Source organism: Athene noctua, chromosome 2 (assembly GCF_965140245.1).
Source record: "Athene noctua chromosome 2, bAthNoc1.hap1.1, whole genome shotgun sequence".
NCBI lineage: Eukaryota > Metazoa > Chordata > Aves > Strigiformes > Strigidae > Athene > Athene noctua.
In genome coordinates, this window is record NC_134038.1 from 56,883,864 (window position 1) to 56,900,733 (window position 16,870).

The following is a 16,870-nucleotide window of genomic DNA, read 5'->3' on the forward strand; positions in this document are numbered from 1 at the left end:
GAGACCTGGGAAAGGCAAATACTAGCATTCCCACTAATATTGCTTAAATATGAAGACTTTGTTAAATGCAATGCTGTAATAAGTATTATTTGACAGGTATTGTTGGCATCTCTTACTATACCAACACCAGTAATTGAAATGGTCTTACTAACAGGTTAAGCATGCTATTAAGTAATTAAGCTTGTGAGGCCATCCACATTAAGCCGTATTATATAGCTTTAAAACTTAATGACCAATTAGTCTAATAAGTGTTTTTAAAATCAGTTTGTTTTGCAAATGGCATTCACAACCGATTCTATGCAGTAGAGAGACTACTTTTCATTCAGAAGAAAAAAGCCATTCACAAGTCAGCACCAAAATAGTTTGAATTATACTAATTTACTAATTTTATACTAATTTACTCAAGTGAAAAAGACATAAGGCCCTCGTTCAAGCTCATGTAAGTCTGTGGCTACATTTGAGAATGAAGAAGGCCCAACTGTTTTAACACTAAGATAAGCATTTTCTCTCTTAACAAGGGTTTATGGGGGATAAATTAACATTTGCCAAGAAATGGGCTTCTATGCCAAGCTGCTGCTTGGCTTCTACAGGTTCAAAGACACCATAAAAACAACTAAGTGGGAAGCCACACCTAACATCCCTAAGAAACAGAGAAATTATGAAGTGATTAAAAAGCAGATTCAAAAGCAATACAAAGGTATCTCAGCTGTAACTGTTCTAGGGAACTCACTACCAGAGACAGTAGGGAATTCCAGAGTTTGGAATGACTGAAAAATACACAAACCCCACAGCTAAATCACAGACTTAGCAGTAGCACCCAATTACACAGCAATGAAGACAAACACTGAAGAAAATAAGCCTTCCAAACAATTGAAATTTGGAGAAAAAGTGCCTTTGGCAAGTAAGTGGGTTGGAGGCAGCAGATTATTCCCCAACTGCCACTGATGGGCTTCCTCCACTGGAACAACTATTCTGTGCTGCCATTTACACACAGCAGGACATGATACCACAGCAGAGCAATTCCTGTGTTCCGTCAGCACTGGAAGCAACTCATTTCCAGTATCACCTGAAGCAGATATTGTTTCCCAGCACTAGTGATCTTAAGGCTGAAAAAACACATGTAACACGGAACTAATTCATTAGAAAAAGTCCCAACTGCCCTGTCAGAAGACCCACTTTATATCATCTGTACGTGCACTTACACAACAATAGTCAGAACTCTCCTTCACAAAGTACATTTCACTACAAATCTTTCTGTCCACCTGCAACCTGCACACTGATGTTCGACAGATGTTAAAACATCATTTAGCATTCTTTAGGTATAGACAATATTTAATTCTTCCCCCCAAAGAAACTGTCATAAATTAGTGATATTAGTAAGACTCTACTCAAGATTCCAAATGAGTTCCCACCAAAAGCTATTTCTTTGAGAACTTTTTTGTCAACGGTTCTTTGAAAATAGTTTTAGAGCTGATATTTGCCATGATGCCTCCAAAAATTTAGGTCTTCACTAGTCAGTTGGTATGTCAAGATCTGCATCAATCATACTAAACCACAGTCTGATGATTTTTTTGTACCTTCTATCCTACAGTCATATAGTTGCACACAGATCTTTTTCTAGTAAAGATTAATTTTTATTTCACAAATGCAGTGTTTATCATCTCAGTTGTGCTGTTTAGCTTCTTAAAGTGTTATCATCGTACAAGAACAAAAATAATTGTTTTGAAATTCTCTTACTTTCAAACACAGAAATGGCTGTCTCATTGTAGCCCTAACTTACTAAAAAAAAAACCCAAAAAACACAAACCTGAAAATTAACAAAAAAAGGGCACAAAAAAAAAACAAAGAAAAAATACAAACAAAACCCTAAAGAAACCCACCTAAACATGTTTCTTCTTCAAGCAAAGACCACATCCAAAAAACAGCAACCCAACTACAGGACTTCTGAAGTTACAAAGTATTAACGAGACAGAGAACTGCTTAGGCAACTTTAGGACAGTTGGTATTTCTAGTTCCTGCTGTACCTGTATTTTGGATAACGCAGCAGTAGCACCAAGAGAGCATGAACACTGTGCACCCCACGTACATGCTTCAAGTCAAATCTCACTATAGCAACTACTGCCAAAAAAACAAACAAAAACCAACCTTGCTTTCTGTGACTTGATTTGACAAGAGGAGACACCTACCTCCAAATGTTAAAAAACAGGCATAAGACTAATGAGTATCACCTGTTAGAACCAAGAAGACCTGTACATAGTTTAGTTTGACTTCCCAAGTTTGTTTTCATTTTTATTTATTTATGCATTTAAACATGAAGGCTTAACTCCAGGATGGCTCTAACAATGCAGATACCTGGCTCTAACCAATCAAGTCAAAGCACACATATACTTTTATAATGTTTTCTTACTCCAAATTCAGGGGTTTTTTTTGTTTTACAGAACAAGTTGGAAAAAATATTGTAAATGGAAAAAAGCATCAGATAAGAGAAAAATTAAAAACAAGTCTAGTAATAGCAGCCTTACACAAAAAACCTCCCAGCAAAACTCCAAAAACCAAACAAAAAACACTGTGCTGCCGTTTGTATAATAGTCAAGCACATATATTAAGAAGATACAAATCAGATCTAGTTCCCTAATGAATTTTCACATGGGTTAAGACACAAGGATATTCTAATAACCTGTCTTACAGAAACAGGCAAAGTCCAATACTGCAACTGCTCGAGGCACAAAACTCAGTTAAGTTTGCAGAAATTTAATTTGTGGGGCAGCTGCAGAATCCAGTGTTACTAGTTTGCCGTATCTGAGACAACTTCTACAATGCAGGAAAAGCCTGAAATGCTACTTTTACTGACGCTGAGAAAATATCAACCCTGACTAAAAATGTACTCCACCCTTGTTAAAGGAAACAAATTGATTTGAGCTGAACTCTTGGCTTACATTACAGTTCTACCTAAACAAACTTCCATTTGACACACTTAGTTGATCACCAATGAAAAGCCTAAGGCTACAAAATTCCTGCACAAGGCTGTTTCCCCCTGGACACATCAGCCCTATTTTTCAATGCTGAAGCATCAGAAAGGTTCTGACACCCAAAACTATTAACATGATCACACAAACAAGCACTGTATATCCAGATTTCAGAAGCAGAGCTTTGCTAGGAAAGCACTCTAGAAACAGTAGCACACCACTGTTCTCAAAGACACATTTAATATTAAATGAATAGTGACTCCCCCCCCAAGAATCCTTGTAGAGGTTCTCAATACAATTATGTAATGCTTACAACAGGCTATTTTTCCCAGCTAAAAAAGGACATTCCCTCACAAAAATAAAAACATACATTTTAAATGAAGACAGTAATGACACAATAACAGAAATGCACAAAATACCTTTTTACCCTTGGAAAGCATTATATTCTGCAAGAATGTAATTCCAGAAGAGAGAAAAACTAACAGACACTAAAAAGAAGAAACGTTTTTTTTCCTCATACAAGATTTAATACAAGTTTCTCTCCATAGCACTCCTACAATAACTAAAGAATGAACTTCAGATCTTCTCTGATGGTTTGCTGCTAAAGCCTTCTTCTGGTGCTTCAACTAGTATTAGCTATGCTGAAATCAAGCCCTTAATTTTTTCTAGACCATCTTCAACCTGGAATTCTGTTGCAGCTCTGTCCACACCATTTTTCCCTTCAATCCACTCGCACGGCACTTTTTAAGCACCCCTTTTCTTTCACATTTGTTTGTCATTATTCTCCTACATTGCTTTTTATTCCAAACACCCAGTAGCCTCAATATATTAATGAACAAAAGACCCTCTGTATCTACAGAGCCCCCTTAACTCATTACTTATATCTGCATCTTGCTTACCAGTTCCTGCTGCCTCTCTTATCTTCACAACTAGTTGCCCAAAAGGGACCAAGTGAACAACTTCAGCATTTAAATTCTATCAAAACTAATGGGAGTTTTGCACACATTTTGCAAGATTCTCTTCAAAACAAGGAATTTGTCTACAAATCTAAAATAGTAATGTCGAACTGCTGAGTAGCTAAAGTACATAATGAAAGTTATTCAAAAAATGTATTGATGGAAAGTGGTAATCCTACATTTTGAAGGAGACCAATTCTGTTGAGGAAAATAGCAAGGAAAAAGTTATCTTTAGGGGGATGATTTAACGGAAGGAAATTTTGCAGCATTTTATTGTCTTTGCAGAAGCCTAGTTTGAATATTGAAGACAAGAAAGAACATACTGGGCCTGTGCTGAACACAGGTTCAGCAACTCTGACTTTCCTTATTAACCCAGTAAAATGCTTAATGCTACCTACCTGAATCATCAGCTAATCTGCTGATTCTCTCCAACACAGCAATACAATCTCTCTCATCATCACTGACTTCCTTCAAAGTGTCCAGCAAACTTCGAGCCACCATTTGCCTAGTTTACAAGAAAGATTAAAAATTAGCATTATTTGTGTCCAGAAATACAGCCAAGAAGTTGAACAGTCATAAAAGTTTCTTAAACCAGACAGTAAAATTTTACATAGATTCACTTTTAACTTAGTAAACTTAAGTTAGTCCTGCTTTGGGAATTCTTAATTCTGTTACCTGGCATAATCCTAAAGAATTGTTAACTTTAAATGTAACATTAAAAGTATCCCTTTGGTTTACAAGGATAAGAGAAACCAGCCACAAAGATGAAAAACAGTAATCATCTGCCAAGCAGGAAAAAGGAGCTGAATGTTAGAAAGTCAGTGTCAGCCTTTCACCCTCACCTCTGAATTCCCTATCTTGTTCCATACAAAGCAAGACAACACCACTATTGCCAGAACAGTTTTAAACAGAATATTAACTTATTTCATAAACAAAAGCATGAACACTCAAGTTAAAGACTTCCATACCAACAGTGACATTTAGAAGCTAAACTTCATTCAAAGGCTATATAGAGCAATGGGTATATACTGTGAAAATAAAATGCACTAGTACATATGCACTTGGGACCTACATTAAGCAAAGTAGAAAATGAAACATTACAAAAATATACAAGTCAGAATCAACCCAGTTACAACTTCTAATGTATGAGAATTTTTTCTGAGGATTAACTTGTCAGTGACAAGATACAGCAATATTTGGGGCTTTGTCCTCTAACGTTCTGTTGCAGCCTATGTTGCAAAACCCATCAGTTACCTAAAGAGCCCTAAACCTTAAGTTTTTAAACAATACAGCTGGCAATGTGCAGAAATCAACCTTTCTCCTCAACAACAGTCTGCAGTGCTGTAACTTTCTTTTTTCCCCACCCTCTGGGACAATGTGGGATGCACATCAGTTCAGAGAGCTAGCAGGATCATCCCAACAGCAGAATGGGCCAAGGACCAGCATCCAACATGCTGCTAGCTCTTATACTGCCCCAAAGCAATTTATAAAAATGCTGAAGCAAGAGTCAAGTGCCAGATACTTCCAGAACTGATTGACAGAATCACTGTTAGGATGTAACAGATATAAGCACTGTTGAAAAACAATGGTGCTGTAGACAAGAGCAGAAGCATAGCTAAACTTGATCATGTTCACTACAAATGGTGAACGTGAGCGATCGTCACAAACTCATAAGAAACAGATGACAACATTCCTAGTGTATGGGGGAAGCTTGAGAACTTTACAATTCCATGAAGAGAAATACAGTAGGTTTTGATGAACTCCCAAAGCTAAGAAGACATTTCTATTTTCTAAAACTGAAAATTATTAATAAACATTTCACACTAACCACTTGCAAAGCTATCTTAAACAAAACTGTTTTAACACACAGATGAACAAAATCCTCCAAAAAACAAACTGCAAAAAACTGTTTGCCTTTAACAGATTTCCTCTCCCTCACTCTTTTCAACTTGGTAGAAGTGCAACATGTCTCAGCAGAGATCTTGACATGCAGCTGGAAGTTCAGATAACAAAATCCTAATAAAGGGAAACAGACTACGTGACACACTAACCTAGAAGCAGAGTTGACTTGGTCTTTTAAAGGGCTGGACACCTCTGAAAAGAGAAGAGGAACAGATGAAACATATTTCATAAACCAGCCTGCTTGGACACATGTGTCTCCCACATATTAAACATAATCTTGGAAAGCAAGAGACAAGTCAACTGACCCACGGAGTTGCTTTCAGCAAGTAAGGAACCAGAATAAACAGTACTACATCCCATCTGGCTCCTGGAGACTATGGAATAGTGCCCTGCTATGCTGGGAATTCTGAGAAGACTCTTATCCCCTCACAGAGCTTTGTCAGCAGTATCCTGAACTGTGGTGGCTGGATCCCACATTAAGTCTTCACTAGTTCCAGGAGTTGGACAGGCAGCTATGCAGAAGTAGCCAACCTGTAAGCTGAAGGCCACAAACCTTCTGCTTAAGAGGAAGAGACGAAAACACAAATCCTAGCCTGAAGTAGCTATGACTTAGTTATTAAATCCACTCCAAGTTACGAAGGGACATTCAACTTTTTCCCTGAACTAAATATAGAAGATGGCCCCCACCTGCATCCAGATGGCATTTCCTTCTTTAGCTTGTAAAGGAATCAATGGATCTACTTTTACATTTAGCGGATTCTTGTAAAAAGCATTACAACAAAAGGCAACAGGGCAAGCTAAGCTCCCTTTAGAAAAATTAACTGTGTAAACAGCCAGTAATAACAGGGTAATCTCATAACTCCATCCATCCAGTGTTCTGGGAGATTATGTCCACTCATGTCCTTTAAGCATTACAGGCTCTGATCTAGCTCTGCCACTATCCCAAACAATCTGCCAAAATTATTCTTTTGCCTCTAAGGTGCAAATGTTAAACCTACCTTGTGCATTTGCCACAGGAAGGCAACTAATGCAGAATGACTTGAGCCCTACAAACTCACACTTCAACATGCTCCGCTTACTAGAGAGGAGAGTAGGCCTGGGTCCCCAGTGCCCTATCCATCTGAGCTTCCTTTTTATGCAAGCCTTGGCAATCGAGCTACAAAAAGCCTACAACAGTGGACTGCTATGAACTATGAATGCATAGTAGCACAACATAAGGCAAGCAGTAGCTTGCCCAGCAACTTGCCAGGGAAATACCAGGTAAGCATTTGTGAAATTGCAACAGCTCTGAAGGATAACCTGTCTGATCTAGACACAGAAAAACCAACAAAAACAGGCAAACATAGTTCATGCTCAAGAGGCAAGGAGATACCTCCTCTGAGATGGAAAAAAAGAGATGCAGGTTTCCTCTAAGGATAATGACATATCCTGATAAGCTGCATCCTAACGGGGAATCAGACCTCAAGTACAGACTCCTTCAAGTGCACATGTAACAGAAATTACTTCACCAATGTCGATGCTGACCATAAAAGTGATTTCAACAGCATACGCTCTGTTACTATACATTACTCCTGGTTATCAGGGCATGACTCGGGGCTAGGATTAATGGTTTCTTGCCATTTTCTTCCTGCCACTGGCTTGGGTTTGTGCAATGCTTGCCTCTAATGAGATACTAAGCTCCACTAAGAACTCTACCTTTACACATTCTCAGTACCAGCAGAGTCGTCTTCATTGCAAGAACTAACAGAATTGCATCTTCTTGCCCATTCCATCAGATCTCATACCTGATTCCTCCAGGTCCAAAGAGACTTTTGCTAGCTGCTATGTCTAGTGAGACTTCAAAGCAATAACCCTACAGCTGTGAACTCTCAAAGAAAATTATTTATTCACCATATGTACCTTCGGTATACAGCTGCCATCTAAGCAGCAATGCATCTATTTATCTGTTAAATGACTTACAGGCCAGAGAAAGGGCAGAGGTCAAAAGCTGGAATGTAGCATGCAGTACAAGCACTTCAGCTATTACATGCAGAAGTGAAGGATAATTAGCAAAATTCAAGTTTTCACGAGAATGCAGGGGGAGAGCTTGTCTGATGGCTGAAAAACTGATAGATATCTTGTAGGCACACTTCACCACAGTTAGCAGCAGGATAAAATGGGAATAGATAACAAACACCCTGGCTTTACGTCCACATTCAGGGGACAGATACTTTGAAAACTCTGCATGCATGGACATAATTAGGATTTGTAACAATGTACATCAGAAAGAGCTATAAATATCTTTGCTTGGCTCAAACCCTTTTTATATACTCCTTTGACCTTATTTGGAATCAATATTGGGAGTCTCAAGTGGTGTAATTATTGTGTACTAATCATCATCATTAGCCCTTCAAATAAATTTCTACTATAGAATATAAATGAGTTCATCTGCACAAGGAGTGCATTTAGCTAGTAAGCATACGTTAAGAAAAAAAAAAAAAAAGAGGAGAGAAGACAACTTTTTCTTCTCCCATTTTTGCAGAACTTCTAAATCAAGATTTGATGACATTTCATGTTTAACTGAGACTGGCAGTAGTAACTTAGCTTGGCACTGTTTTCCCCAAACAATCTCAGAAGGTATTCTGAATAACCTCCCAATTTTGAAATCAACATCTTTGTACCCTTCTTAAGAAGAAAGGCTAAATACATAGAGGTACTTTCAGTATTGTTGCAGTAATTAAGACTTCTTAGGGCTTTGGGAAAATTCTGTCCTTTGGTAGCTCAGCTTGTATCATTTTAATGTACACTTACAAGATAAACTTTCTCAATCTATATTGTTAAACTTAAGTAATTTATTTGGTAAGCACATATCTGCCAATCTGTGCACAAAGAAACCTCATGGTTGGACATTTGTTTCAGTTTCACTAAATTTTAGTTTTTGACATACAGTGGGCTCAGAAATACTGGAACATGAGAACAGAGGAAAGGAGAGTTACAGATTAGGAGAAATAACCTAATTTATCCTGAACTGATGAGAAGTGCCTTAGTCAGAATGAATGCCACTAGTTTCACATGCATGGCTTTGGTATGAGTTTGGCATTTCCTTACTGTCAGTACTCAACAAATACCCCAAAAAGATCAAGTTTACACCAGGCTAAGGCTGCATAGACAGAAGGAAAGTGAATGGGGAAAAAAAAAAATCCTGCAGATGTAGATAACCAAATACTCTATTAACCTGCTGGTTATAATCTGATCATCATAAATTAAAATAAGGCAAGGTAATTTCTTACACTTCAGGAACGTCTTGATAAGATTCCCAACATACCACCATACATACTGTCTTAGGTTTTTGACATGCATTACAACAGAGCGATGAAAACAGCATTCTTCTGTTTTAGTGGGAATACCTTCTGCATGCAAGTCCTAGTTTTTAAATACACAGTAAAATTATGTTCCTGGCTCTGCAAAAGGGAGTGGAGGACCACAAAGGCTTATGGTATAGCCCTGATACATCTAAGAAATTGTTACCCTTAATTCATTGGAAATAAATTGATTTCTCAGTTTCCAAAACAGGGCATATACTCTAAAACCTTCTAGACTATTTTTCAGAATCACAGACATGTAAACCCAAAGTTTATATTGCAACTGTTGGAGTCAGGAATCAGATAATCACATTAAAATAATTCATTGTCACATGTGGTACAGTCTGCTTTCTGATGCCAATCTCTCTTCCACCTAGAGTCTAGAAAGCAAGAAGGCTACCTTCTACGGACCATATCAGAAACCACATGTCTGTGCCTTGAAGTCAGAGGAGCATATCTTTTAGCCAAAAAAGACAAGTTACCCAGAATGCTTTAGGCTAAATCTTCAGCTACACTTTAGATAGCCAAAGTGCTACTGATAAACTGTATGTGAGTACACACACCGACGCTTAATTCCTCTGAGATCCAATATATCCTCAGTTACTGTTGAATGCTGTTCTATGAGTATTTTGAAGTTAAGCTTTTTTTAAAAAACTATTTCAAAAGATATCAGGTATTCTCCCAAGGGAAAAGCAAAGTCATACTTCAGAACACAAAGGAGCATGGCAAGAGGACAGCTTTAAAATATAAACATTGATATGTAGGTATAGTCCTGATAACCAAGACTGATCATACTGATGAATGAGAGTCTGCTGCCAAGATCTGCTTTGGTTTGAAGAGAAAGGGCAACAATTCCTCAAAAAGTAGGCTGATCAGAAGGAAGGGTCTGTTGTTCAGGAACTGCCTCACTATTAGAACAGATCTATTGGCGCATGTTGCATACTTCTGAGCCTTCTTAATGAGGAATGGAAGCAAGTTAATGGCAATAAGGCTCAGGAAAACCCACAAAGCATTTTTAAAATGAAGACAGAAGCTACAGTCCAATCTGCACCAGCAATTGGTTTTTAAAGCAAACAGCAAAAGATAGTCTTCATCCATGTATGCATGCACAGAAACCAGTGCTACCAGACACAAGGCGACCTTGTGTTTCAGGGCGATGTCTTGGCTTTCTGCTCGGCATCTACTCTTGTTGCAATATGATAATGGATTATTAAGGCATATGCCAGAGATGCTTCTCAAACCTGGTCTGGAGGCTGCCTCTTCATTAATTAAACCATAACCACAGTCCCACTTCCCTTGGTCTTCAGATACAAGATGGGGTCTTTTATTCTAATACGTGTCAGGCTCCACTCCATTCTCATTGACTAAGACAACATCTGTGGTGTTGATCAGCAACACTTAAGAGTGAGGATGTAGACAGTAACATGCCAAAAATTGTCACACAGCAATTCCTTTCACCATTTTGAAAGCTGTTAAAGGATTCCCTACCTCGCTCTTTTTTCAGTTCATCCTGTCAAAAATCATACATATTTAAAATAAGAAGCAATTCTTATTTGCAAGTTCCAAATTATGATCTGCTAAAACTTCTTAGGATGTAGACATAGATCCATTTCCATCTCAGAGCAACTGGCCTGGGCCTTCAGACACCAGCTGAGAAATCATGAGTGCTCAAGGAATTGACTCAAAGGAGACTAGGCTTTTGTAGCAATTATTAAAAATCACTTCATTCCGTATAATCACACAATGCAAATATGATACATATGTAGATGACTAACCAGATAGAAAATTATAATAATAACAAAACACAAAGATAAATAATATTAAAATGAAATTTAAAGATTAAAAAAAAAACACGCTAAAAACAAATTCATCCATTTAAGAGAAAAAAAAAAAAATAACCCTAATTTACCCAGGGTTCAATGATTATGTTTCAAGGGTTTGAGCATCTACAATTTGAAGCTTCCACAAAAATGCAGGTTCAAGGTCACAAAAACAACCAAAACATTAACAACTCATTCATAATGTTAAACTACACATAAGTAATTGGATGTGAATATACCATACTAAGTTATATAAATCAGAATACATTTAAATTGCTTATTCTTACCTTTTCCATATGAAATGCTCCAGTTTGTCTCTCTAGCAAAAACCTCTCCATTTATTCCTGAGACTGACTAGTGCTGAACCATCACTAACTGTCCGCAATAGTTACTCGCTATCACTGTAAGTGATATGACCGCTGCTTACATTCTATCACTACTGGCTATCGTATGCTATATCCCATATTTTCTTATGCTACATAACACAGTAGGCCTACAAAGAGAGCTAGCATTAAAATACCAGCAAAAAAAACCCAAACAAGCAAACACAAAAAAAATCCAGGGAAAACTATTGCTACTCCACCCATCTTCCCCTGCAGAAAAGCACAGGCAAGCACAGTATGCATAAAGCTGGACAGTGTTATCACAAAGATTTCAGGCTTATGCATGCCCCACAACCCATGCAATCCATACTGAGAACTCGGAGGTTTTTCTTAAGGAGACAAGTAAATATTAGGACCACTATTCATGTTTAAAATTCAAGTTCACTCAACTTGAGTTTCTGAGTTTGTTCTCCTCTGTACTGGCTTTTACTACAAAATTGTCACTTATAGGCCCCTAAAGGCTTCTCTTGCCTCCCTCCCCATGAAAAGTCAAACACAAAAAAAACTCTCTCCTGGTTGGAAAATTGCTGATTTCATCTCAAATTGTAAAAAACTTTGGATTGCAGGAAAACAGAAAACTTTGAAATCAGGCATCTCTGAACTAATTTATGTGTACAGATTTATGCACGAAATAAGAGAAACCATTCTAGAATTGTTAGCTTCAGTGCAATCAGGATGAAAACCTTCCAAATGGGATATGTTCATACATGTAATACAGAATTTTAAGTACATTTCACATGACTAAAGTTAAGCACAGGGCTACATTTTTGCAGAACTCAGATCACGAACAACCAAAGAGAGACTAACCTACATGGTAGTTGATCATAGACTTATCTTCTGCATACTACTGAAGAATTCAACATAAAAGCAAATACGCTTTATTAAATATTTACTTGGAGTCCAAACTAAACTAAACTAAAACACCAGAAAACCTCAACCTTAACATATTTTATGCATTTCTGTGATCTTGTAACTGTTTACAGCTACAATTAAAATAAATGCTGGTTTTGAATTTCTTCTATTGCAGAATACCTGTGTGCAGGGATGGGGTAGGGGGGTATGTAACATACTTCAGACAGAAAATATCTGTGCTTTTAAATGAAAAAGCTAGTTCAGTGGCATTACAGAAATAAAAAGGGGGAAATGCAGACCACAGTATTAACTGGACAGGACTTTCTTTTTTTTATTTTCAATAACCAGAAGCAGCAACACCCAAACTGTAAGCTGTGGATGAGGATGATCCTGCAGAACACTTCTTGAGTTCCTCTGGCAATACAGTGCTGTTCATTATCCTCCCCTGACCTTCCAAGAAGTATTTTCTATAAAGTCACTTTCCACAGAGAGTTATGGATACAGTTTACTGTTATATTCCATTATATTCCTCTGTCAACAGGAATGTTAGCATCCACAAAAAAACCCTAAGACTATGTGGTCCAATTAATGAAAAGGTTCAAGAAGTCCTGAACTAGAGTTGCTTAAAAGATAAGCTCACATTTTTCTGTTATCATTAATCTTTCTCTCTCTGTAAGTAGGAGTATCAGAAAACAGAAGGAAGAGTGAAAAATGAAGAATTTTGTGAAGCTGTTCGATTTTTCTCAATTATTTGTATTTCAGGGAAATTAACTTTAAGCAGATTTGAATCAGATGAATAGTTTACATAATGTTAGCCAGACAGGACATTTAAAAAGCATACCTGTTAAATATGTTCTCACTTGCAGCGTACTTGTCCAGTCTTCCCAAAGGCGTCAACATTTCATCTTGTGAGACAAAGTCCAGGGCTGAAGGTATAATAATCACATCAGACTCTGAGCTGTAGTCATCCACACCAACTATCAGAGACATCAGAAATATTCCTTATAATCACAGTAGTTTAACACTAAAATGATGTCTGTTGTTGGTCTGAAATACAGAAGTCTAGGCAAGATCCCACTGACAACACATTTACTCACTGCTCTGTATCATTCCCCCTAGCTTTCTGCAACCCTCATAAAGCCTCTCCTATACAAGAGTGATTGATGATGTATAAATTGGACTAAATGGATTTTGAGTAATTTTCCCTAAATTTCCAAATATTAAGTTTCACTAAACATCCAAGGTTCATATTTTTAGCTGACAAACAGAATTTTTATACCTTATATTTTTATCAAGCAAATAACTTTTAGATAATTCTAAAGGCAGCTTTTTGAGGATGTATAGACTAAAGTCATAGCTGCAATTAACCCAGAGATAAAAAGTTTATACATCATCATGTAACAGAAAAAAATGTTTCTTTTAAAAGAAAATAATTTAAATTAATAAGTATGTTAGAAATTTCAGATGTGTATTGCTATATGCAACTACCAAATAAAATAGGCATAACTTACCTACAGCATAATTATTAACCTGTGTATCAATAGGGAACTTTATATAAACAGACACCTTTATCAACAAGGAACTACAATGAAGCGGAAAAGGGGTCCATCCCTACTCTGCAGAACTGCTTGAAAAATTAGGATTTGAACTACAACTTCTTTTAGCTTCTATATGCCCTCTAAACTGCTCAAAAACTCAGTCCCATAACAAACACACACCTTAGCCTGCAAATGTTGCAATTTAGTTGCAAGAACTACCCCAGGTCACCCGCTTTACTCCTGAAAATACAACACTACAGTATACTACAACTATTCTTCAGCCTAGCCAAATTTCTCTGAAAAGCCTTTTGAAAACTGGCAAATAGAGATTGATAGAAGACAAAAGAGATCTGTAAGTCCAACAATTTTTTTTTTTTTTTTTTTAAAGTGAACTCTATAAAGGAAAGAAGAAAGATTATACTCTTCTTACCTTCCATACAATTATGGTAACGGTACATAAATTGGTTATCAGACATTGCATCATTATCTTGAACATTCAAAATACACAAGTAGCTACCATTTTCTGAATGTCTTAACGTATTTCTAATGTCAAAAGATTTAACACCAAACTTCTCTAGAAGAGTAATATTAGACCTAAACTGGTCTAGACCTAACTATTGAGTTAACAGCATCCCTTTGCCAATAAACTAATACTCCCATTTTCTAGGTAGAGAATCAATGGACATTGTTTAATTGGTCATAAATAAATCCCATCCCTGAAAGAGGGTCCAAATTCTGCAGTTGCTGATAGGACATCAAATCCTTGCCAGAAATCTAATGAAGAGATGAGAAAAGAGCAAGTCCATAAGAAGAATCTGGGAGATAGGGGCAAGAAAAAGTGTCCAAGGAGCTGCGAGTCAAAGCAGATGGTAGAGCTATTTGGGGAGAGGAAATAGTGTTCTTGCATATGCCTAAGGTAGAGGATAACAAACCGTGGGAGGGAGGAAGGGAAGACTTGAAAGGTCAGCTGCAGAAAGCTATTGCTAAGCTTAGCAACACCAGGTTTACACAACTGTTTCAAACCTGTGTTTTGTTTGAATTTGTGGGGTTGGTTGGGGTTCTTTTGGTTTGTTTTGGGTCTTTTGCAAGAGTCAGCTTTATTTTCACAGGAAAGGTTAGAGGGAAGGTAAAAATTCGCTCAATGCAAGGAAGGATTTTATGACAGGTTTACAAGGAACAGGCTACATCCTTTGACAAGTTCATAGGCCTTCAACCCACTGATCCAACTGAAACCAGAGGTTTTCCTACTACACCATGCACCTTTCTCACACAGACTAGTCTTTTTAGACTAGACTATTTCAGTTGAAGGTAACTACAATGATCATCTAGTCCAACTGCCTATTTCAGGGCTGACCAAAAGTCAAAGCATGTTATTAATAAGGGTATTGCCCAAAGGCCTCTTAAACACTGACAGGCTTGAGGCATCGACCACCTCTCTAGAATGCCTGTTCCTGTGTTTGACCACCTTCTCAGTAAAGAAATGCTTCCTAATATCCAGTCTAAACTTGCCCTGATGGACACAGCTTTGAACTGTTCCCATGCATCCTGTCACTGGATACCAGGGAGAAGAGATCAGCACCTCCCTCTCCCCTTGCCCTCCTCAGGAAGCTGCAGAGAGCAATGAGGTCACCCCTCAGCCTCCTTCTCTCCAAACTAGACAAGCCTAAAGCCCTCAGCTGCTCCTCAGAGGAACATTTTATCTATGCAAGCTCCTACCAGAGGACAGAGGACTCAAGACATACTTTGCAGCAACAAACACATTCTGCAGCATCCACACATGAAGTTACAGAGATACTCCTCATTTCAGGAAGTTAATTGGATTGGGGTTTTTTTGCATCATTATAATTGCACCCTTTACTAGGGAGCCAAACCACTGCACTCAGATCAATTTCTAAACTACAGGACTTCAATTAATACAGTTAGGTTGTGACATAATCAACTGGGGAGAAAAAACATCACACTAATATTCAGTGAAATTCATTTTGTGACAGGGTCCTACTTTCCTATTTTCAAGTCTCCTGATCATGCTATAAATTTCAAAGCATAAACTGAAGAAACTATATCAAAACACCAACATAATTACCGTCACCAATTATTATTTAGCCAAATACACAAATTATAAAAAAATGCTGACCATTAAACCAATGACCACTAGTTTTAATTAATTTCTCTCCTCCGAACCTCAACTTTACATTCCTTATTCCTCTCTTTGCCCACTACATTTATTCTCTCCTAATGCTCCTACAGTGAGTGGTCCAATGTAGATGACATCTTAGACAGAACATGGTGACTGCTCACTTTATGTCTTAACACATAAAAATGGACCAAAGTTGACCAGATGTGTGATGCTTCTGATTCAGTGAACTGAATGTTCTAATTTTTGCCTCATGAAACCAGTTAAGTCAACCAAACTGCTAAATTCATTCTATACCAGATGTAAATATCAATGATAAAAATGAGCAGCTGCTTACAACTTCTCTCTCTGATGTCTCCTACTAGTTCAAACAGAAAGTGAGGTGTGCGGATTTGACCCTGCTGTGTTTGTGAATTAACTTCAGCACTACGCTGGACGTGATGTGCCTCTGCTACTTATGCTGAGCAATATTATATATACCTGCATCTCAGCTCCTAGTCACAACAGAGATCATTCAAATGGCAGCATCCTGATAAACACACCACTACCACCAACAGGGAAGAGAGGGGTGATAAAAATCAAGCAGTAGCAGAACTATGAAGTGTTCATGTAAAGTAGATAGTTATCTTACATATTCATTTTCACTTTCAACATCAAGACACCAATCCAAGTGAAGAGGCATCAGTCCAGTAGAATTCCCATTCTAAAAAAGCCCCTCAAGTGGATGTTTGTCTTTAACTTGCCCCAAATATGATTCGCCAACAATCTAACCATTCATCTAAAATGCATAAAGAGCATACTTAGCATTATTTATTAAACCAAGTCACTTTGACATTCCCTACATTTGAAAGGTGATTCCAAAAAAGCTATCAAAAAGGCTGTTAACCGAGTACTGCCTCTTCAGCCCTCCTCTGCTTTCCACTCAACTGCGAGCACTTGTCCAAGTACCACAGGACCTTTTGTAAATTTTACAAATGC

At 37.6% G+C, this 16,870-nt stretch overlaps 1 protein-coding gene across 10 annotated transcripts in view; it reads right to left on the minus strand.

The window, feature by feature from the left end:
• Positions 1-16,870, minus strand: part of PPP4R1 (protein phosphatase 4 regulatory subunit 1) — a 66,937-nt gene that overhangs the window by 37,867 nt on the left and 12,200 nt on the right. For 5 of the 10 annotated variants that reach the window (XM_074899216.1, XM_074899219.1, XM_074899223.1 and 2 more), the window contains 2 exons: positions 13,062-13,197; positions 4,321-4,427 (listed from right to left, as the gene is read on the minus strand). The exons of 1 other annotated variant lie outside the window; for it this stretch is intronic. In XM_074899216.1, the coding sequence (XP_074755317.1) occupies positions 4,321-4,427; positions 13,062-13,197 (243 nt within the window). The remainder of the gene's footprint in view (positions 1-4,320; positions 4,428-13,061; positions 13,198-16,870) is intronic. 4 more of the 10 variants (XM_074899218.1, XM_074899222.1, XM_074899217.1 and 1 more) reach the window with 2 other exon arrangements.